The sequence below is a fragment of the Scyliorhinus canicula genome, chromosome 11 (genome assembly GCF_902713615.1).
Source record: "Scyliorhinus canicula chromosome 11, sScyCan1.1, whole genome shotgun sequence".
NCBI classification, from domain to species: domain Eukaryota; kingdom Metazoa; phylum Chordata; class Chondrichthyes; order Carcharhiniformes; family Scyliorhinidae; genus Scyliorhinus; species Scyliorhinus canicula.
Window position 1 is genome coordinate 18,917,109 of NC_052156.1, and position 24,068 is coordinate 18,941,176.

The 24,068-nt window shown below is 46.8% G+C and overlaps 1 protein-coding gene across 3 annotated transcripts in view; it reads left to right on the top strand.

Moving 5' to 3' along the window:
* The first annotated feature begins 4,685 nt into the window (after positions 1–4,685).
* The window catches only part of LOC119973876 (deoxyribonuclease-1-like), a 45,120-nt gene continuing 25,737 nt past the window's right edge, over positions 4,686–24,068 (top strand). Inside the window, exons 1-3 of one of the 3 annotated variants that reach the window (XM_038812400.1) lie at positions 4,686–4,904; positions 18,919–19,028; positions 20,262–20,350. In XM_038812400.1, coding sequence (XP_038668328.1) covers positions 18,948–19,028; positions 20,262–20,350 — 170 coding nt within the window. In that variant the 5' untranslated portion in view covers positions 4,686–4,904; positions 18,919–18,947. Of the gene's footprint in view, positions 4,905–16,270; positions 16,389–18,918; positions 19,029–20,261; positions 20,351–24,068 lie in introns of those variants that run through there. The other 2 variants (XM_038812397.1, XM_038812398.1) reach the window with 2 other exon arrangements.

Genomic DNA, 24,068 nt, shown 5'->3' on the forward strand with positions numbered 1-24,068 from the left:
CCACCTCCATTTCCTTCCCCTCTGCCGGTGCCATAACGACATTCAAAACCCTCCTAATGTTTGAAAAGAGCTGCCTCCCTCTCACGAACCCCATCTGATCTTCACCTATCACCTTCGGGAGGCACTCCTCCAGCCTACCCGCCAGTACCTTCGCCAATACTTTTGCGTCCACATTCAGAAGCGATATGGGCCTATACGACCCACACTCCATCGGATCCTTATCTTTTTTTAGCAACAGGGAAATCAATGCCTGCCCCAAAGTTTGTGGCAACACCCCCTTCCCTATCGCCTCTTCAAACATCCCCACCATCAGGGGTGCCAGCTTATCCTTGAATGTTTTTATAATATTCCACCGGAAACCCATCCGGCCTTGCCACCTTCCCCAACTGCATCCTCCCAATCGCATCCTTTATCTCCTGCTCCACTATCGCTCCTTCTAATGCAGCCCTGACCCCCTCCCCTAACCTCGGGTACTCCAACCCATCTAGAAATTCCTGCATCTCACGGTCTCCCCCAGGAGGCTCTGACCTGTACAACCTCTCATAAAATTCCTCAAAAACCTTGTTAATCAGATCCGGAGCCACCACCAACTTCCCTGCCCTATCCCTCACCTGCACAATTTCCGTTGCCGCTGCATCCCTCCAGAGCTGACCTGCTAACATTTTATCTCCATGTTCGTAAACTGCACCCCTTGCTCGTCGCAGTTGGCGCACCACCTTCCTGGTAGATAGTCGGTCAAAGCTCGCCTGCAGTTCCTTCCTCTTTTCCAGCTTTGCTGGGTCCCCATCTTCTGCATAACTCCTATCTACCTCCAACATCTCATCTATTACCCTCTGCCGCTCCAATCTCTTCTCTTTGTCCATCCTGGCCTTAAACGAAATCACCTCTCCCCTCACCACTGCCTTTAGAGCCTCCCAGACAACTGCCTTCGACACCTCACCCATACAGTTGAAACCTACATATTCCTTAATTACCGTTTCAATTTTGTCACAGAACACTTGGTCCCCCAAAAGTCCCACATCTAATTTCCACCCCGGCCTCTGCGCTATCCCCTTCTCCAGCACCATATCCACCCAATGCGGAGCATGATCTGACACTGCAATTGCCGAATATTCCGACCCCTTAACCCCAGCCAGCAAAGCATTTCCCACCACGTAAAAGTCGATCCGCGAGTATACCTTATGGACTGCTGAGAAAAATGAGTACTCCCATTCCATCGGGTGCAGAAACTTCCAAGGGTCCACCTCTCCCATTGCCACCATTAGCCCAGCCAATGCCTCCCCCCCCCCCCCCCCCCCCCCCCCCCCCCCGGCGATGGGACCAGCGAGCGCGGCCGTGACCTGTCCAACCTTGGCTCCTGCACCAAGTTCCAGTCCCCCCCCCCTATCAGTTCGTGTGTGTCCAAGTCGGGGATGGCCCCAAACACCTTCTTTGCGAATCCCACATCGTCCCAATTGGGGCCGTATACACTTAACAGCGCCACTAACCTCCCCTCCAGCACCCCTGGCACAATCACATATCTATCCCCCTGATCTGCCACTACCTTAGTGGAACCAGATTTTATGTTTTGATAATGAGATCAGGTGCTATACATGATATGTAGCGCATTATGGTTAAGGTGGAATTCCAGATTTACTTCAGAAGCACAAAAAAGGACAAACGGGTCGGGCTGAATGCACACTCATGTATTAACACAAACACATCTTAAACCCATCTCAACAAGACCAGTTATTGAACTGAAGCTACTAACTGTCAATAGATTGGAATCTGCACCCATTTCTAGCTATTGGGCCATCTTTTTGATGTAATCTCATACAGACAGGTTTTAGATTCAGTTCCGATGGAAGCAGAACTAACACATTAGCATCAACATGTACCTAAAACACTTTACATTAATGCAAAAGTGCGATCTAACCCCCAGCCTAGGAGAACACAAAAACATACAAACTGCAGAATAGCACAAATTGAAAGAAAATGTATTGTATTTTTGACAATAACTAGAAGCATGACCTAGATAATATGAAATTAATGAGGTTAAAAGGAATGTGTAAAATAGGCAACAAAAGAAGAAAACAAAAGGAGTGGATTGAAATTCACCGGAGCTAACTGAAGAGAAAACAAGAAGAAAATCATCAAGGGACAAAAACAAGTGTTAGTAACAAAAGAGAAGTCAAAGAACAATTGAGTTAAAACATAAAGTGGGTTAAATATGTGACAACTGTACCCCCATCCAAGCTGGTTCAGCTACAACATTGGCACCTGCCCAAGTGGAAAATAACCCAGTTATGTGCTGTCAACAAAAAAAACAGGATCAATCCAATCAGACCAATTTCCACCTCATCAGCAACTCCCAATTATCAGCAAAGTGATGGAAAATGTTATCAAGTGATAGTCACTCACCAATAAGCAGCCTGCAGAAAGCGCGTGTATTTGATGAGGTCCAGGAGCTGTCAATCATAGCTAGATGTTTATCAACATTGGGTTAGTTTCACAGCGGGTAAGTGGAGGGAGATGAATGAAAGAATGCAGACAGCTGGGTGTGTGTGTGTCAATTACAGCCTAGTGAAAGCAATTTCAGAGAGATATGAATGAAAGGCTTGCAGATCAAAGATCTGAGGGGGTTTAAGTTGATGTTCTCTTTTCAGGAATTAACAGGTTATGCTTCCTCTGCTTGAGCCAGCAGGTGTATTGCACGGGTGAGTTTTAAAGCAATGATCTCTTTCACTGTCTCTATCTGGACTGGTCTCTAGCTTCAGGCGGGGGTCTCTTTAATGGGAGAGGGGGGGGATTTCAGGTAGAATCTTTCTTATGGGGATCTCTGGTGAGGGTCTCTCTAATTGGGGGTCTTTGGTCGGGGTCTCTAATTGACGGGTCTCTGGTGGCAGGGGGGAACGGTCTGATGGGGGTGGGGTGTGCAGGCCTTGCATTGTGAGGGTAGGGGGACCCTCCGATGAACTTGGGGGCAACTTCTTTAAAGAGTTACTCCCTTGGGCCACCTTTGTCAAGACCTGCACCAATCCCCACTGGATTCACCGCTGAATCGGGAACTCCAGTACCAGCACCGGACGGGGAATCCAGCCTCTTTTCTTTCCAAAACTTCAAAGACTTCTTTTTTTGAATTGCATGACAGCAACTTTATGTATTTGAGATTCTATTTAATGGATAGCATGCTCAGAAACAAGGGGTGAATTGATTGAATCCTTCACAATCCTGAGGGGTGCATGTGGAGGGGATGGGCACGATTCTCTGGAAAGATATCTAAGTGTGGTAGGATGCGGAACTGCCACAAGCTTGCCGGTGGAGGGATGCTGGACATAAGAATCCTCATGACCTTCAAGAACAGGCCCAGGAGGTTACGGGGGTGGCCAAGGACAGAACGGTCATCAATGTGGAGGTTGGTGCACGCAACTGAGGAGAAGATCCACCGGGCCCCACCTGGATGGACTGTCACACATGAGTTGATATTGCCATACACACTGACCCATCCCTCCCACTAACCACATGTTCATTCCCCTGCAGGTCCACCCCACGCCCCCCACCCAACACGCCCTGCCCATGCACGCCTGGCCAAGGACATGTGCCCGAGTCTGGAGCCAATTCTCTGGAAGATTGGCCGCTGTGACTGTGATGCTGCCTCCCGCAGTGTTCAAGCACAGTGTCCATGCATCAAGGTGTGATTGGATCACTATGCAATGAGCCCCACATTCTACATGGCCTGCCCACCCACGGTAACCCACTTGGGATGCGTGAAGCGCGCACTTAACCACGATTGCCAATTCCCATTGGCAATAGCATTCAACCGTAAGGCCAGAGACCTCCGCAGTCAGTGGGAGTTATGGGTTGTCAATGGGGCAGACAGGCGGGGGTAGTGTTGCCCCCAGTACGCAAACAGACAGTCTAGGGATTGGCATGGCGGACCAGCGCCGTCCACCAATTTCGCCTACAGGAATGAGCGGTTTGGCGTCCAGCGTGGTTCTCATTTTCCTCCTCTCCTGCTATTCACTGATCTCGTTTTGCTCGAGCGAGTAGGATCACCCCTGATGTTCCCTCTTGGGGTTAGTGTTTAAAAATAAAAATGGGCTGTTCTTTTTAGATGAGGAGAAATGTTTTCTCTCAGAAGAGTGAGTCTGAGGAACTCCCTTCCTTGAAGCCATGTCTTTAAATATTTTTAAGGCAGAGGCAGATAATTGTTGAAAAACAAGGGGGTGAAAGATTATCTGGGGGTAGGTGGGAGGTTACAATCCAATCAGCCATGATCTTATTGAATGGTAGAGCAGACTCGAAGGGCCGAGTGACCTATCCCTACTTATAATTGGTATGTTAGTAAGTTCTTGTGAATTCTAACAGAAGAAGGGGTTCGTCCTTAAAGCTCTGCTAGTACTGCACCTAAAATATCACTTCTTAGCTAAGAGATTCCGATCATTCCAGGATGTTTTAGCGTGTAGGTTGATTTAAGTATCAGTGAGTATGTGGGAGAGTGTCTATGAGTGCAAACACATGCAAAAGTAAGAAGTCTTACAACACCAAGTTAAAGTCCAACAGGTTTGTTTCAAACACGAGCTTTCGGAGCACGGCTCCTTCTTCAGGTGACATGCAAAAGTGTTCTTTGCCTGCATTAAGGGCAGGCACAAGATTCTTTGAACAATGTGTGTCTGGGGGTTCTCGTCTTAGATTGAGAGGAAGTGGTTATGGCAGAACATAGATTGGGACGCACGCAAAGTCCTCAAGCATAAACCATATTTAATTCAAACACAGACTGTAACCCGTAAGATAGGCTGTTTTCTTTCACGTCTCGCTACATGACTCATCTATCAGGTTCGACCACTTTTCAACTGTTATTCAAAACCTCCACAGGCTAAAATTGCGTCTCCAAAGATACACAGAGCAGACACAGCTGGCGACAGGTAAGGAACTCTTATCGCCCGTCTATTTGCTTTTAATGCATTAGTACGCGAAGGGAGGTTCTAAAGTTATGTTTAACTGCAAAAATGGGGCATTACCCATTTTTCTCCATGGCTAACTACTTTTGAGAAAGTGAAGCTTTGAAAAGAGTAATTTCTGAGACCACCACCTTTTCAGGGAAATGTTGACAAGTCACTCTCACAGTTCAAGGCGCAATTTTGTCTCTGACATTATTAAGAGAAGACAGGGTTGCTGCTATTTGTAAATCAGGTGAAAATTAGTCTGCAGAATCAAAGCGAAACATCGGCTAACAGTATTATAGAGAAACCTAACAATGCAAAGCAATTAAAGTGAGTTCAGCTGGAAGCTACTTCTCCTTACTAAACAGATGGGTCGCAGATTTTGAGGTCGTTTAATCAAGTTGGAGGAGAAATGTATGAGCCGGTGACAGAAAAGCTTGATTTTCACATCGCTAGATTTCGGAACTGGTAGAAAAGAAATAACCTTTCAAAACTGGTTTAGCTGATAATGAGCGGAACTGGGAGAAGTTTTAATAAGGAGGGATTGGCAATGGCCAATGGGTTAGTGATAACTAAGGGATGATTTTTCCTCTTTGTAAGATCCCAGGCAATTAGATTCTCCAAAGAGTAATAGATGTACAAATTGTAGCTGAGGGCACATTTCTTAATCTGATGATCTTTGTCTCTTTTCTGCTAAAAGCACGCCATGTCAAACAGTGGTATGCAAAAATGTCCTGGACTGTATTCTATGACGTGTGACTTTAAAAAAAAACCTTTGCGTGTGTTTAAAAACAAACCAATGTTAACACTAGCTGAAGCAAAGCAAAGCTTTGCAGTGTGTAGTGGGGCCAGGAAGAGGGAGATAGACATAAATACCTAACCACAGACCAATGTGCCCACATCCCATGAAAGAATGAAACAAAAGTTAGGTTCCCCCGATGTCACAGTCCAAAGTTGCACAGGTTAAGTGTATTGGCTGTCATAAAAGTGCCCCTTAGTGTCCAAAAGGTTAGTTGGGGTTACTGGGTTATGCAGATAGGGTGGAGGCATGGGCCTAGGTAGGGTGGTCTTTCGGAGGGCCGGTGCAGACGCAATGGGTCGAATGGTCTCATTCTGCACTGCAGGAGATTTTATTCTCTGTTCCAATTTGCAGAACTTGCTTTATTCTATCCTATTTTCTGGTCATTACCACATTGCTGATTGCTGGAGGTTTCTGACATTCGGGGTGTGATTCAACTAAATGGGAACAAAGTCCCATAACGATTGCATTTAGCCGTGTGTTTCCCGGCGCTCACAGCGCCGAAAAAACTATAGCCTGTTGGCTATACAACAGCACTCGCATTAAATAAGGGCCCTCAGCGGGAAACCTGTGGCCACGGGCACACTTAGTCCTGTATTCTACACCGAGGAGCTCCTCTCACCAGAACTCCTCAGTGTAGCGAGAGATGGGGTGCCGATCTCCGAAGTCCCCGTGCAACCCCCCCCCCCCCCCTCGCCCAACGCACTATGGGAATGTCCCCGGGCCCCCCCGGACCCTCTCTACACCCTTCATCTCCAACATCCGGACAGGGCACCCCCAGCCCGATCGCAACCATGCAAAAAATGCCAATTTTCCAATGTCAACCTCACACCCTAGCGATGCTCCTGTCCAGTGGAGGTAGTTAGGAAGGTGGGGGGGGGGGATATTAGATAGATAGTTACAATTTCTGTTTGTTTAATTATAATAATGCAGGGCAGCACGGTGGCCTAGTGGTTAGCACAACCGCCTCACGGCGCTGAGGTCCCAGGTTCGATCCCGGCTCTGGGTCACTGTCCATGTGGAGTTGCACGTTCTCCCCGTGTCTGCGTGGGTTTCGTCCCCACAACCCAAAAATGTGCAGAGTAGGTGGATTGGCCACGCTAAATTGCCCCTTAATTGGATAAAATAATTGGCTAATCTAAATTTTAAAATAAAAAAAAAATTATAATAATGTACACAATAAAAGGTTACTTGTGTTAAAGTTACACACTTGGTGACTGTAGTTTATTGGGCTTAACCAAGGACCTCGGGTATTTTAAATACAAAATAAGCTCACCTGTGTTGCGACTCCAGGTCAAGTGGGACTGGAATTGACTGTGTACTGGCTTAGGGTGTCACAAAATAGTTTTGGGGCTTGGTTCCAGGGTTTTGGAACAGTAGACCGTGATGATTTGGGGTAAAATATATATTGTAGAGATACCAACTTTGTAATATCATAACAGGGTGGCTCTGGAAACTGCCAAAGCCTCTCCTCAGGTGGAGGACTTGTCTCTGATTTGTTCTGCTTAACTCTTTACAAGGGCTTAGTAAAGACAAGTTAATTGAATTGACAAGTGAATTAAAAGTAGAAGTGCCGGTTAAAGCAAAGAAGGCAGAGATATACAGTACAATGTATTAGTTGAGTGCTTGGGTCTGTTAGAAACAATGGAGAGCTCATGAACAGGTAGTCCAGGTAATGTAACATCAGAAGCACTCTATGGTGGGAGAACTGATGTGGAAAGGATTGGGTTGCAGTTCAAGCATGAGAGGATAATGAGGAAGTTGGAATTAGAGGAAAAACCAAAAGAGAGGGAATTTTTAACAATTGAGATGTCGGGAAAAATGAAGAAGGAGCTTTTCAAAAATAAATTGAAATGTGGAAACTTGATGTGAAAATGGAAAGGTTAGCAAGGGAAGAAAGCAAAAAGGAGAGAATATCAACTTAAAAGGTTGGAGTTAAAGGCAAAATTTGAGGAAAGTCAAGAGGGAGGAGTAATCTTTCCCAGTCCAAATCCTAGTGGGGATATGTTCAAATATATACAGATCGTACCAAAATTTGAGGAAAAGGATGTAGAGGGATTCTTCTTGGCATTTGAAAAAATAGCAACTCAAATGGAGTGGCCAAAGGAAAAATGGACATTATCCATGCAAAGCAAACTGATTGAGTGGGCGCAGGAAGTTTATGCTTTCCTGCCAGAGGTGGTGCCTAAGGATTACGCTGAGATAATAAAGACTATTCTGGATGCATATGGATTAATTCCAGAGGCATTTAGGCAAAGTTTTGGAATTTAAGGAAACAGTCAGGACAGACTTAGGTTGAATTTATAAGGATGAAGCAGAACAATTTTAATAGGTGTGTACGAACATTAGAAGTTGAAAATACGAATGAGACTCTAAGAGAAATAATTCTCTTGGAATAATAGGAATTCATCAAGGTCTAAGCTAAGAATTAATGTTGAAGACCAAAGGGGTTTGACTGTGAGACAAGGAGCAATAATGGCTGATGGTTATGAGTTGATCCATAAATTTAAACCTTTGTTCCATCACCTCCACAATTTTGAAAAGAGTAGGAGATGGGAGAGTGAAAGGAATGGAGGTAGCCAAGGTAAGGAATGGAATGCTCCAAGATCTCCTCCTCAGCGCAGGAAGGAAGCTACTGAGGGCGGAGGTGCAATAAAATGGGACACGTTCATTCAGCATCTTGGAAGTTCCAAAGAAAGCCCATAGGACTTGTTGGGGTTCATATGGAGAATTCTGAAAAGAAAACAAAAGTGGAGAATACTACAAGGCAGACTGTAGCTCTAGCTAGAATTAGGACACATGAGGTAAACACTGCTATGGGAGTAGATGTGGCAAATCAGGTAGATGGGAGATATGAAGGGTTTTTGTCTAAGGGGACGATCACCCCGTTTTCACCAAATGAGGTAGCCAAACCCATAACTATTTTAAGGGACATAGGTGCCACATAAACTCTCCTACTGGAAAGGGATTTGCTTTTCCCTCCAGAGAATTTAATGAAAGCTAAGGTGTAAATGAATGGGATAAGTGGAGATTATGGTCGGAATCCCGAATTCTCCCCCTCCCCCGTGATTCGGCGGGGGCGGGAATTGCACCGCCGCCCGTTGGCGGGCCCCCTGCGGCGATTCTCCGGCCCGCAATGGGCCAAAGTCCCACCGCTGACAGACCTCTCCCACCAGCGGGAATCGAAACACCTACCTGTCCGGCGGGATTGGCGGCGCGGGCGGGCTCCGGGGTCCTGGGGGGGGGACGCGCGGGGTGATCTGACCCCAGGGGGTGCCCCCACGGTGGCCTGGCCCACAATTGGGGCCCACCGATTGGCGGGCGGGCCTGTGCCGCGGGGGCACTCTTTTTCTTCCAGAGACTCCCTACCCCTGCGCATGCGCTGGTATGACGTCAGCAGCCGCTGACGCACCGGCGCATGCGCGGACTTCCGCCGGCCGGCGAAGGCCTTTCGGCCCCGGCTGGCGGGGCGCCAAAGGCCGTTCGCACCAGCCAGCGGAGTGGGAGCCATCCGGCGCAGGCCTAGCCCCTCAATGTGAGGGCCTGGCCCCTAAAGGTGCAGAGAAGTCCGCACCTTTGGGGAGGCCCGACGCCGGAGTGGTTCACGCCCATCCATCCCGCCGGAACCCCCCGCCCTGCCGCGTAGGGGAGAATCCTGGCCTATATTCCAGTCCCCTTGTATAAAGTGATTTATTAATAGGTCCAATAGTTGTTCGAATGGTTAAAAAGTTACCAGTGGATGGAGTAGATTTACTTTTGGGGATTATTTGGCAGGAGTGAAGGTTGTAGCTTCACCCATGGTTCCAGAGAGTCTGAGGGAACAACAGTTACAGGAACAATTTCCAGATATTTTTCCATCATGTATGGTGACCAGGGCAATGGCTAAACAAAGTGCACCACCAGAGATTGAAGTCACACCACCATCAAATGGTTGAATTGCAGAAACTATCCTTGAGGACGAGGATCATTTTGAGGAAGTGTTTAGTAGGACTTTATTAATTGAGGCCCAGGAGGCAGAGCCAGCATTACATAGATTAGCATAGGCAGCTCTAAGTGAGATTGAGGCTGAGGGGATTCTAGACGTTAAGAATGGAATACTGATGAGGAAGTGGAGATATCCTTATAGACCTGTGGATGAGGAATGGACAGTTGTTCTTCTGAAAGTCGGGAAATACTGTGGCTGGCCCATGAGATACCAATGGCAGGATTTGTGGGAATTGGAAAACTTGGTCATCAGTCAAGAGCTAATTCCCTGGCCAGGACTACATGAGGATGGAGTGTGATTCTGTGGAATCTGTCCTACCTGTCAGGTAAGAGGTAAACCACAATATGTGATCAGACCAGCACTTTTGATACCCATACCAGTGTTTGAAGAACCAATTAGTCGGGTATTGGTAGATTGTGTAGGACCATTGCCTAAAACAAAGGCAGGCATCAGTACATTATTACGGTCATGGATATGACCACCTGATTTCTGGAAGCTATACCTTTAAGAACAATTGCAGCTAAGTATTAGTGGAAAAGTTGATGTCGTTTTTCACATGCTTAGAAGTACAATTTGACAGGCAGCACGGTGGCGCAGTGGGTTAGCCCTGCAGCCTCACAGCGCCAAGGTCCCAGGTTCGATCCCGGCTCTGGGTCACTGTCCGTGTGAAGTTTGCACATTCTCCCCGTGTTTGCGTGGGTTTCACCCCCACAACCCAAAGATGTGCAGGCTAGGTGGATTGGCCATGCTAAACTGCCCCTTAATTGGATACTCTAAATTTTAAAAAAAATACAATTTGACCAGGGTTCTAAATTTATCTCTAAAATTTTACGTGGCACAATTCGTAGTTTAGGTATCAAGCAACTAAATTCAAACTCGGGGAGCTTTGGAGAGTTATCATCAGACTCACCCCACATTACTGAACAACACATCCCGGGACATGCCTGAGGGTGCCTACCAATGAAACAAGCAGTCTTGAAAAGATATTAATGCTGGAGATAGTCAGCAGGTCAAGTATAGCGTCTGTGAAAAGTTAAACGGGAGTTAACTTTTTTAGGTTGACGATTTTAGCATTGACAAACGGTCAACGTTTATGTCCAGGGAGGAACGTATGGCAGATAGACCTGTTTGGATACGGATGTGTCTAAGTTTAATTAGCTTCTCAGGCAGCTCCAAGAGAGGATCCAGATGACTTTTTACTCTACCTTATTTGAAGGAATATATTCATGATGCAGGCAGCAAGTGTAGTGAGCCAAATGTCTTCTTCTCATTCCAAGTAAATAAATTTGTATCTCTTCATGTCAAAAAAAAATCATATGGCAAGGCGGATAAGTACACTTCCTTTTAATCTTCCTCTAGAAAATAATTTTGCACATAAATTAAAATGCAAGCCTTTGCTGGTGGATTTCATTGACATGTGTTGCGTGGTTGTAAAATGGAAACTGGCAATTAAATACCCGAGCAGCTCCTAGCTTGCTCGCATTTGCAGAGGATGATGGAAAACATGCTTATTGAGCAAGGAGATTCAGCATTGTTGAGCAAGAGCCAAGAATCTTAAAACAAACTGGTTTGTAGTCAAGTGCTCCAAGCGCTCGTCGCTTGTGGGGGAAAATCGTAAAAATGTTTTATGCAGGCAATGACTTGTCCCTCATCCCACTACTTACTGTGCCTTACACGATCAATCTTGCAAAGTATCTCATTCTCCACTTGTTTTCATCACATTGCCCGCCATACCTCATGTTGTTAGTCGGATAGAATCTAATGTATGATGTAGGAACGGAGAATTCAGTAAACACTCCGCGTCTTTGGAGCAAGGAAGTTAAGTTCTAACAAATGATCAACTTGACAGTACTCTCGCTGCAGTCTCACCCCCACCCTGCTGCCTCACAGCACCTGGGATCTGCGTTCAATTTTCTTCCTACTACTCTTACTGTGCTCTTACTATTGGTATTTGTATTTTTGATAGGTGAGTTTCATATTATAAGCTCTCTCTCCTTTTTTTTTAGTTATCCTACGCTGGTCTCTAATTTTTTTTACACTCTTCCACTCTACCACGAATCTTGGCAGAATTGAGCACCTTTTCTTTCAATTTGATAATATTCTTAACTCTCTTATTTAGGCACGGATAATTCATCCTTCTCAATATCTCTGTTGAGTGTTATGAAATATCTCCTTAAAATATCTGCTCCTGCTAATCTATCTTACTTTTTAACCTATTTTCCCAATATACTTTAGTCAACACTATTCGTACCTTTGTAGTTTCCTTCATTTAAGTTTAAAACAATAGTTGCAGACCCACGTTTTTTCACCCTGAAACTAAATATGAAATATCGTAATATTATGGTCACTCTGCCTTAAATAATCCTTTACTTTGAGATCATTAGTTAATCACGGGCTGGATTCTCCTCACCCCGACGCCAAAATCGCGTCCGGCACTGGGGCAGAGAATCCATTTCCGTGCATGGGATCGGGACCGGCGGCGGTTCCACGATTCTCCGGCCCCTGAAAAGCGGCGTACTCAGAGAATACGGCGCGCATCACCGACTTGTGGCCACTGCCAGAGGCCCGACCCGCTATCTCCACCCCCGACAGGCTGAAGTCCCGACGGCGCGGATCTAATATGGTCCTGCCATTTGGGATACTTGCGTGGCGGCTGCAGACTCAGTCCGCGGCTGCCATGGATGGTGGCAGTCCGATTGGAGGGCAGGAGGGGCCTCATACGGGACCGGGCAAATTTTGAGTGGGCGGTCTGGGTCGGGCGCATGGCAAATCGGGGCACTATTTAGGAGGTCCAGCTCCGCGATCTGAGTTCGCCATAGAGCACGGCACGGTCGCTGGAGGCCACCGCTGTGCGCATGCGCGGCCTCTGACCCGGAAGTGCGGGGGCTCATATCTGCAGCTAAAGCTGCTAGATTCACGACGGGTCCCTGTTAGCCCCCTGCAGGGCTATGAATATGGGGCCTTTTCACAAAAGCCACAGATTTTACGACGGCGTGGGGACAAAGTCCCTGAAATGGAGAATCCAGCCCCATGTCTTGTTCAACATTCCCTCGTTTTTTTCCTCAAAATATAGTTGTAAGAAATTGTCCTGTATACAAACTATGAACTCTTCAGGGTATCTTTGCCAATTTGATATATTTTGGGCGAGATTCTCCGCACTCACGACGGTGCGGAGAATAGCGTGGCTCGTAAAATTTTACGGCCACGCTGTTCCGACGCCCTCCCGCTATTCTCCCCCCCCCCCCACGCCCGACTCCCGATACGAATCGCTGCCGCCGTTTTTTTACGGCCGGCAGCGATTCTCAGCTGATGGATGGGCCGAGTTCCCAGCCCTTTACGGCTGTTTTTACGAATGGCAAACACACCTGGTCTGGCCGTTCGTATAAACGGCCGTAAACTGTCGATTTTTAAAACCATGGCACCGATTGGCACGGCAGTACCACGGCCGTGCCAAGGGTGCCATGGGCCCGCGATCGGTGCCCACCGATCGCGGGCAGCGGGCCCGATGCCCGCGCACTCTTTGTCCTTCCGCCGCCCCGCAGTATCCATTCACGGGGCGGCTGAGGGGCATCCCGGCCCGCGCATGCGCGGGTTTCGATGACGTCATCCGCGCATGCGCGGGTTGGAGTCTTCCAATCCGCGCATGCACGGCTGACGTCATATGACGCGTCAGCCGGCGCTAACTCTGGCAAGCGGGCTTAACGAAATTCATTAAGCCCGCGATGCCGGAGTTTACGGCGTCGGGATGCTAGCCCCGACCGGGGACCAGAATCGGTTCCCGGTCGGGAAGGGGGGGACTGGCGTCAAACCCGCCCGGATTTGACGCCAGCCTTACGATTTCTCCCCATATGGGAGAATCACGCCCTTTGTTTGTGCCAAATGGAGATTAAAATTGCCAGTGATTATTGCATACAAGTTCCCATTATCTCTTGATTTATACTTTGTCGTCCAGTGTAGTTACTGTTAGGATGCCTATAAACCACTCCCACCAATGATTTCTTTCCTTTATTATTTGTCACCTCTACACAAGCTACCCCACCTCCCTTTCATTTCTTCCTATACTTTCAAAATGTCAAATAACCTTGAATATTCAGTGACCAATTTTGGTAAATAGCTGGCTTTTAAAGCAGACCAAGCAGGCCAGCAGCACGGTTCGATTCCCGTACCAGCCTCCCGGACAGGCGCCGGAATGTGGCGACTAGGGGCTTTTCACAGTAACTTCATTGAAGCCTACTCGTGACAATAAGCAATTTTCATTTTATTTCATTTCATCTTGAACTACAACTCTACATTGGCCATAACATCATACCATTTATTTATATTTGTGCTATCAGTTCATTAAGAGTGCTGCGTGCAGTCAGAAGAGCAGCCTTTAATTCTACTTCATTACCATGTTTTCCTACTCTGACCCTATTCGCTGGTACACTTTTGTCTTTGTATGCTCTGTCCCTCAGGTTATCAATTCTCAGATCACTACCCTGCATTATCACCTTCTCCTTTCTCTTTAACTTTCTAAATAACCCCACCCACCCCTGTGCCTCCCCCCTACACTTCTTTAATTTGAAATCCTCTCCAAAGCCCTAGTTTTAAAATTCACATGGACTTTTGTCCCAGCATAGTTTGAGTGACGTCTATCCCAATGGAATAGCTCTGTGTTAGTGTCATTGCCTCAAGAATTCAATCCCATCCCTCTCACATTTACTTTTGAGCTGCACAGCCAACTCTCCGATTTTGCTAATCCTGCGCCAATTTGCTCATGGCTCAGGTTGTAATCAAGAGATTGTTATCCCTGAGGTTTCACTTTTAAAGGTTAGCCTCAAGCTGCTAATGCTCTCAGTAGAATCTCTTTCTTAGCCCTGTCTTTGCTGTTGATACCCTCCATGGACCACAACAACTGGATTCTTCCTGACCCACTCCCTCCCCTCCAGTGCCGGGGAGATGTCCTTAATCCTAGCACAGGGAAGGCAACATAACCTTTTGGACTGTCAGTCCTGGTTGCAGAGAACAGTATCTATCCCCCTAACTATACAATCCCCAACAACGACTACATTCCTTTTTTACTCTCCGAACTTGAATAGCCCCTTGTACCACGGTGCTATGATACGTTTGCCCGTCCTTTCTACAGGCCATGTTTAGGTTCATACAGGCCTTATACAATAAGACCATAAGATGTAGGAGCAGAAGTAGGCCATTTGCCCCATCGAGTCTGCTCCACCACTCAATGAGAACATGTCTGATCTGATATGATAATCTTCAACTCTACTTTCTCACCTGATCCTCTTACTCTGTGCTTCCCTGTGCTAGGATTCACCTTAGAAGGAGCAGTGCTCCGAAAGCTAGTGATTCAAAACAAACCTGTTGGACTTTAACCTGGTGTTGTAAGACTTCTTACTGTGCTCACCCCAGTCCAACGCCGGCATCTCCACATCATGATCCTCTTACTGTTGGACAAGTGCAAGGGCTGAGGCTCCTGCAGTACTACAATCCGAATCCCCACCCCTGCCTCACTTCTCGGGGGGCAACTTTCCCAAAATATGACATTTTCGATGAAAGGATTGTTGGGAAAATTGCCGCAATTCCTGCCAGTCCCAGCGGCACGATCTGGATCATAATCTACAGGCACTTCGGAAAAACAAATTTCTCCATGTGGTAAACGGTAAACGGAGGTGCACTCTCTGATTCACCCACCACGGGGTCACCTGGGCACTTCGATGAAGGGGGTGCTGCATTTAAGTGGCTCCACAGCACGTGATCTGATTCAAGACAGGAGGGTGGCAGCTAGGAAACCACCTCCTAGATTTACCGGGGTGGGGTGGGGGGGTCTCAGGCCATTTGCTGCATGCCATGGAGGAGAGGGGGGCCACAATATATGTCAAGCTGCCAGGAGACCCTGCAGCAATGTGACGAATCCCACCAGTGAGGCGGTGACAGCATTGGTCAGTGGCCTGACCAAGAGGACGGGTGTGCAATGTAGGATAAAGATGAATGACCTACGATGATCAGGAAGGATAAGTGCTCCCGGTCTCCTCTTGGCTCTCCACCCTTCCATCACCCCCCGCAATGTCACATGGAACCCACATGCCACAACCTCGGCTGTCCCCAGTCCACATCCTCCCAGCAATATCCTCAAACTCCCCTGGCACTCTTCATCAGAACCCCTCCCTGCTAAGGCGCAGTGTCCACACATGCCAATTTTCATTGATCTTTGACCCGCCAGGCATCTAGCTGACATTATCCCCATTTGCGTCTCTGCAGGAAAGGATCGGCCACAACTGCCGAGAGAGAGAGAAAATGCGCGGTGGGATAGCCGAGCTGTGGATCCTGACTCTGTATGAGGAGAGAGCCATGGAGCTCATAGGACAGGAATAGGAGCCGGTCTGCACTAAGAGTGAGGTTGGCCTGCGGGAGAAAAGGGAGAAGCCACTGCACCTTCACCCAATGTGAGTTCTGTGTAGTCCAAACCCATGACCAGGCCACGTACTAAAACCATGTCCCTTGCCTCGCAGAAGCATCAATCAAAGAGCCTGGTCTATCTACAGCAGTATTCCAGCACCCACCCTCCAGAGCACCTCGGGTGAGGAAACAGATGAAGCGTCAGAGCTATTACATGCATCACCCACCATCGCAGAGATACACACCCCGGTGGGAGAATGTATCAGGCAGGCTTCTGGGTCACTATCTGGTAAGCACCACACTGCTTCTGATACACAACAGGTGGAGGTCGGAATGTCCCAGGGATTGGCATGCCGGAGGTCTGTCAGATCCCAGGACACAGCTGTGCACTAGCCAGGTGCCGTGCCTCTGGACACGTTCATCCCTCAGCTGCCTGTGATGAAAATACAGAGCTGAGACTACCAGGAGGGGTTGTCAGTGACACTCCTGTGACTGCAAGGCCGAATGGAGGAGTCCCAAAGTCTTCTGTTGCCAGTGTTGCATAGCACCTAGGATGCAAGGGTGGCATCTGCAGTGGAAAGTCTGGGTCAAGACATCAGATCATGGCTGGAGAACACGGAAGTGTGGTCAAGTCCATGAAGACCATAGCTGAGGGGTTCAACACATGGTGTGGCCAATGGTGAGCCCCCAGGACTGGTCAGATGACGCTGAGGCTTCTGGATCTCACTCCAACTGCCCCTCCATCCCATGGAGTAACCCAAGGGCACTCGAGCACACAGAGGGAGAAGGAGCCACTGCAGGATAGAGCTTCTCCCCGTCTGGACGTAGCTCTTCTCACAGGCCCTCAATGTCAATAAAATGGTTAGGCCCACTTAGAGTAAAAGTTACATAAATCCTGAAAGGATTAATTAGTGACCCCTAATCCTTCGCCCCATCCCCTGGAATGCTAAGGGACAAAGGGTTCTAGGGCCGGACCTGACTTGCACATGAGCCGGGGAGGCAGCGAGCTGGCAACAGACAGACAGGAGTCAGACATAACCCATAGCTGAGGAGCTTCACAGAACTTTCCTCGTTGCAAGTCATCATCAGCCTTCTGCATTGACCGATCAGCGGGCACAGGACTCCTGATAGGGTTTCATGCGGCCCTCCTCCCTTGGTTACGGAGGAATCACAATTGTCTGTGTATGTGTGTTGGGGGGGGGGCGGTGATAGGAATGGCGGTGGAGAACGCAACGTTCTGCTTCTCCAACTCTTCATTAGTAAGGTCGCAAATCCACCGTTGAGCCAGGTTGCGTAGGGCACATCGAGTTGGCAGACCTTCTGGGCACCGTACTGTAGGGCCCCACTAGGTCTGTGAAAGCAGAAGAAGCACCCATTGTGAGGAGGCCAATGCACCACTCTATCACTGTGTGACACTGAGCCTTGTTGTGTCAGCCTCTACTTCAGCCTCAGGCCTCTATACTGGCATCACAGCCAAGACCAGTGTGGATAATCCCCAACACACCATCCTTGCAACCTCGGATGACCCTCAAAAACTCTAGGCATTTGCAATTGCCCAAGGATGAAGCTGTACTGCACACTCCCTACAAAGCGTGCAGACACGTACATGAATATCTTCTGGTGGTCACACAACAGCAGCACATTGAGGGAGTGGAACCCCTTCCTGTTGATGAAGGGGACTCCCTGACGGTATGGGATGCATAGAGCAACATGGCTGAAGGTGATTGATCCCATCATTAGAGTTTAGAGAGTTAGAGGTGACCCTATTGAGACATATAGGATTCTCAGGAGGTTTGACAGAGTACATGCTGAGAGATTATTTCGTCTTGTAGGAGAGCCGAGGACCAGAACGTATAATCTCAGAATAAAGAGCTGGCCATTTACGGCAGATATGAGAAGGAATTTCTTCTCTTAGAGGGTAGTGAATCTGTAGAATTCTTTACCGCAGAGAGATGTAGAGACTGGGTCGTTAAGTATGTTTAAGGCTGAGAGAGACAAATTTTTAATGAGTAAAGGTATCAAGGATAATGGAGATACGGTGGGTAAGTAGAGTTGAGGATTATCATATCAGATCACCATGATCTCATTGCATGACAGAGCAGACTTGGTGGGCTGAATGGCCTACTTTTCTCCTATGCCCTATGGCCTTATTGCACCAGGGAAGCTTAAATAATGCACATTACCCACCCAAAATTAGGTAGGTGTTCCCTTTCCATGGAAAAGTACCAGTGACATGTATCTGACCTCTATTTAATAGCGAAATGAAGAATAATGAATAAGGTTGCTATGCATTATGATGACCATTATTCTTGGGCCTCACAAAAGACAAATGTTATGGTTTTCAAAGCTGAGGGAAGGAGGGAACACACAGAATTATAGTGAAAATTAAGTTCCCTGTAGAACAACAGTGGTATTCACTGGAAGTATTTGTTTTGTGCCAACAGGAGTTTCATGGGCAGCACGGTAGCATTGTGGATAGCATAATTGCTTCACAGCTCCAGGGTCCCAGGTTCGATTTGGGCTTGGGTCACTGACTGTGCGGAGTCTGCACATCCTCCCCGTGTGTGCGTGGGTTTCCTCCGGGTGCTCCTACAGTCCAAAGATGTGCAGGTTAGGTGAATTGGCCATGATAAATTGCCCTCAGTGTCCAAAATTGCCCTTAGTGTTGGGTGGGGTTACTGGGTTATGGGGATAGGGTGGAGGTGTTGACTTTGGGTAGGATGCTCTTTCGATGGGCCGAATGGCCTCCTTCTGTACTGTAAATTCTATGATCTATGTGTAAATATGGCTTGTGTGTGTGTTTTTCCCCCATGTACCAGAGTCCTGACTCAAAGACTTGTGAGTGAAGATGAAGATTGCTGCATTTAACATTCGGCGGCTTGGGATAAGTAAAATCTCCAAACCTGAAGTTGTCTCAACAATTGTCAATGTGAGTAAGTTTAATGGTATGAATCGTGCATTAATCTCCACTCAAGATTTCAAGCCATCTAACAACGCAGATCAGATAACAACTCAAAATACCTCCCGTACACGCTTCACAAAGACCATGGCCAACCCCCAAAAACTAATCTTTTAAAAAGAAACACAGCACAGATTATTCATTGAGCAGAATCATTATTGCCCACTATATCTTGATAGTCAGGCTCCAAAATGTATTCTGTGGGAAAATAACACACCGGTTCATGCACAACTAACCGACCAGGACCAACTGACAACTAAAAGTAATGTTAATTGTATAAAAGTAATTCAAAATGTTGCTGCAAAGAGATTCTAATAAATTGTCGGATTATTGGTGTTTTGTTCCAGAGAACCTCAGTCCTCTTTGAGAATCGATTTGCTTCCCTCGTAACATGCGGGCAGTATTAGTGGATACAATGAGGGTCTTGCCTTCCAGCTAGAGAGCCGGGTCGCCTGTCTTCGGGAAGGTCCGCTGAGGCAGACTTAACTGGGCAGTGGCTGGACTTCCCCAGGATCAAGGAGTTGAGGGCAAAAGTATCATCCTCTGAGAGCCGCTGGCAAATCAGAGGCCACCAGCTCTTCATTGCTCAATACTTCAATATCCTTGGATGCATCTTATCTGTTCCCAGTGCCTAGTCAACTTTCAGTCTATTCAACACCGACAGGCTCTTCAACACTTCCTCCTTATCAATTGTGAACCTGTCTAGGGGCAGAATTCCCTCATCTGTCACCATGTCCCGGGTAGCATCTACCTCGTTGGTAAAGATGGATGCAAAGTATTCAGTTAAAACCTCAGCCATGCCTCTAACCTCCATGTGTAAATGTCTTTTTAGGTCCCTAATCGGCCCGACTCCTCCTTTTACCGCCCTAGAAAACTTTGACAAAGCTTTGAGAAAGAGTATCATCCAGACTCGAAACGTTAGCTCCCTTCTCTCTCCACAGATGCTCTCCGATCTCCTGTAATTGTTCAGTATTTTCTGTTTTGTTGGAGAGATAGAGGTTGATTTATTACAGGTTAGGAATGAAAGGAGTTTTAGATTTGGCATGTGTTTCACCAGAAGCACCAAGTGTCAATGAATTTCCCTCTCTGGGGATGTCCCTTTCGGTCAACCAATTTTGGGTAAGTGAATAGATCTAAAGATTTGTTTCAATGTGTTAGGCTGTGCTAAATGAAAATATTGATCTAATTGTTACATTCACTTAGATTCTGTTGCGTTATGACATCACCCTGATAATGGAGGTAACTGATAAGACAGGTACAGCTACCAAAAAGTTGCTGGAGGAGCTGAATAAGTAAGTACAATCACTGACCAAAACTGTTACAATGTGAGGCGACACTGACATCGTGACAAGTGGCGAAACTAAAAGTGTCAATTGGTTCACCATGTCCTTCGGTGAAGAGAGTCCGTCACATTGGTCTCTGGTTTAAGCTATCTGCTTGTGTTTTAATTGTCCATTGATGTGCTCTATCAAACTAGTAGTCATCAAGTGCCAGTGGCGAGATGTAATCCATGTCCATAGATCCCTGAAAGTTGCCACCCAGGTTGAGAGGGTTGTTAAGAAGGTGTACGATGTGTTAGCTTTTATTGGTAGAGGAATTGAGTTTCGGAGCCATGAGGTCATGTTGGAGTTGTACAAAACTCTGGTGCGGCCGCATTTGGAGTATTGCGTGCAGTTCTAGTCGCCGCATTATAGGAAGGATGTGGAAGCATTGGAAAGGGTACAGAGGAGATTTACAAGGATGTTGTCTGGTATGGAGGGAAGATCTTATGAGGAAAGGCTGAAGGACTTGAGGCTGTTTTCGTTAGAGAGAAGAAGGTTAAGAGGTGACTTAATTGAGGCATACAAGATGATCAGAGGATTAGATAGGGTGGACATTGGGAGCCTTTTTCCTCGGATGGTGATGTCCAGTACGAGGGGACATAGCTTTAAATTGAAGGGAGATAGATATAGGACAGATGTCAGAGGTAGGTTCTTTACTCAGAGAGTAGTAAGGGCGTGGAATGCCCTGCCTGCTACAGTAGTGGACTCGCCAACACTAAACGCATTCAAATGGTCATTGGATAGGCATATGGACGATAAGGGAATAGTGTAGAGGGACTTTAGAGGGGTTTCACTGGACGGCGCAACATCGTGGGCTGAAGGGCCTGTACTGCGCTGTAATGTTCTATGTTCTATGTTCAACGCTGTTGGTCTTCATAAAATGTTGGAATTCTTAACTGGTAAAAGCAGTCCCATTAGCCGAGACCAGAACCTCGTGTAACCCGTGGGTGGCGAATGTCTGTCACAATTTCTCTACCGTTGCTGATGAGGTTGTGGACTTCATTTTGTGTATTTCCAACCACTTGGAGTTAACATCAACGATAAGGACATGGAGCCCATAAATGGGTCTGCGAGGTCGATGTGTAATCACACCCAGGGTTGATCTACAGTAGTGGTCATTGGATAGGCATAACGGAATAGTGCAGGTGGGCTTTAGAGTGGTTTCACAGGACGGCGCAACATCGAGGGCCGAAGGACCTGTACTGCGCTGTAATGTTCTATGTTCTATGTTCTATATAATAACACATCCTTCCTAAAATTGTTCACATCCGAAGAGCAAAGGATAATGAACCAGGTAAAATGCCTGCATTAATATCATAGAATCATAGAATTTACAGTGCAGAATGAGGCCATTTGGCCCATCGAGTCTGCAACAGCTCTTGGAAAGAGCACCTTGCTTAAGCCCACGCCTCCACTCCAATAGCGTAATCCAGTAACCCCACCTTACATTATTGGACACGAAGGGCAATTTATCATGGCTAATCCACCTAACCTGCACATCTTTGGATTGTGGGAGGAAACCGGAGCACCCGGAGGAAACCCACACAGACACGAGGAGAACGTGCAGACTCCGCACAGACAGTGATCCAAGCCAGGAATCAAACCTGGGACCCTGGAGCTGTGAAGCAACTGTGCTAACCACTGTGCTACCGTGCCGCCCTCATAGCACCTCACAATGTCTCAGAGGTACCTAAAAGCAGTTCTGTAGTCATTGTTATTTATGTAGGCAAATGTGACAGCCATTATTTGCATATTTAAATCCCACAATCTTCAATGAGATGAAAAGGTGGTGTGCCTGCGTTCAGTGGTGTTGCTTGATGCAGGAATGTTGGTTTGTGAAGGAAAATCAGAAATGGACCCCGGGTGTGTTTAACAGAAACAAGGCAGAGAGGAAATTCAGACAGATGTTAACTGCAAACAACTACGTACAGGAATAATTAAGCTTGGGTTTCCTTCCAGAGGATCGCTCCCTGAGTAAAAGAGACGTGATCTGACATCACTGATGATGTACGCCAGCTATTAGCATGTAGTTTATTAACCATTTGTACAACCTCCAGGAAAACTTCTTGCACGGCTCCAAATGTTGCCATTGGATTTTTCACCTGACTTTTAGACTATGCTTCATCCAAAGGGAATCAATCCGACAGTGCAATACCTGCTTGGTATTGGACTTAAGTGTTAGATCGAGATTATGTGCTTAATTTTTGGAATAAGGCTTAAACCCACCGATAGGAAAGAGTGTTGCCAAATATGATAATCAGAGTCAAAAGGCTGGACAAACACCAGGCCAGGCAACGTTATAAATTTAATGGTGATTTCAACAAAAATAATCTTACAGCAAAACGGGTCTTTTTTTTCTTTTTATAAAGGCTTTATTCTTTTTTTAAAAATTTAGAATACCTAATTCATTTTTCCAATTACGGAGCAATTTAGCGTGGCCATTCCACCTACCCTGCACATCTTTGTGTTGTGGGGGCGAGACCCATGCAAACCTCAGGAGAATGTGCAAACTCCACACAGACAGTGACCCAGAGCTGGGATCCAACCTGGGACCTTGGCGCCGTGAGGCATCTGTGCTAACCTCTACGCCACCGTGCTGCCTTTAGGCTTTGTTCTTTATCTCTATCTCTTTCTATTATCCAAATCTCCTTGTGCTGCGTATCTTTTCTTGTCAGTTCCATACCAATTTGTGAGATACTGGGCACTATTTGAAGAAAACCAGCAATATTGTTTCAAATGTCTTGGCCAATATCTAAGGCACAACCATCACCACCAAATTAGATCATCTGCCCATTAGGTGCTTGTGGGACCTAGCTATATGTAAATCAACTGCAGCATTTGCATATGTCCCAGCAATAAATATCCCTCAAAAATAACTGTGACATCCTGAGATGAGTAAATGCAAATGTTGTGATAAAATGTAGGAATTTCAGATGTATTGTGTTGTACGTATTTGGATAAGGGTTAAAACCTGGGTTAGTGTGTGACTGCTGCAGTCATGTTTTAAAAAATCTGGTTTGAAAGGCAGGCTTTTTTGGAGTCAGAGGTGCAATTAAAGCATCATAAAAGTTTGGGTTGATGGACTCTATTTTATATAAAGAGGGTTCCTTGGGGAGCAGATAATTAGAGACACTGGGCGGGTTGCTCCGCCCTGCCGCACCACATTTCTGCCTCACCATGCCGGCGGGACTCTCCGTCATGCCGGCCGGTCAATGGGGTTTCCCATTGTGGAGTAGCCCCACTCCATCGGGAAACTCCCGGGCGATGGCAAAATGGAGCATCCCGCCGGCAGAGAATCACACCCATTGTGTTCAGCTTAGTAAGATGATACAGTTAATGGAAGGTGCTAGGAGTTGAAGTAGTCAGGGACAGGGAGTCAGGTCTCTTTCTTTCAAGGAGAATCAAAAAATCTCTCTTTCTCAAAAGCGGAGTAACCGAGATATCTCTGTTCAGCTAATGAACAGAGCTAATGAACTCTCCTGAGTGCTAACTATATTTCAAAGTGTATTGTGATCTGCAATGGTTTTGTTGTTTGCATGGAAATAAAGATAGCAGTTAAGGGTTATTGTGTCACTGTATTAATTAGCATAGTTTGGAAATTACAACCTATTTTCTTGTGTGCTGTTAAAGATATTTTAATACTGTGCTGGTAATAAAGTTTGTTTTCAGATACCATATCCCTATTTTG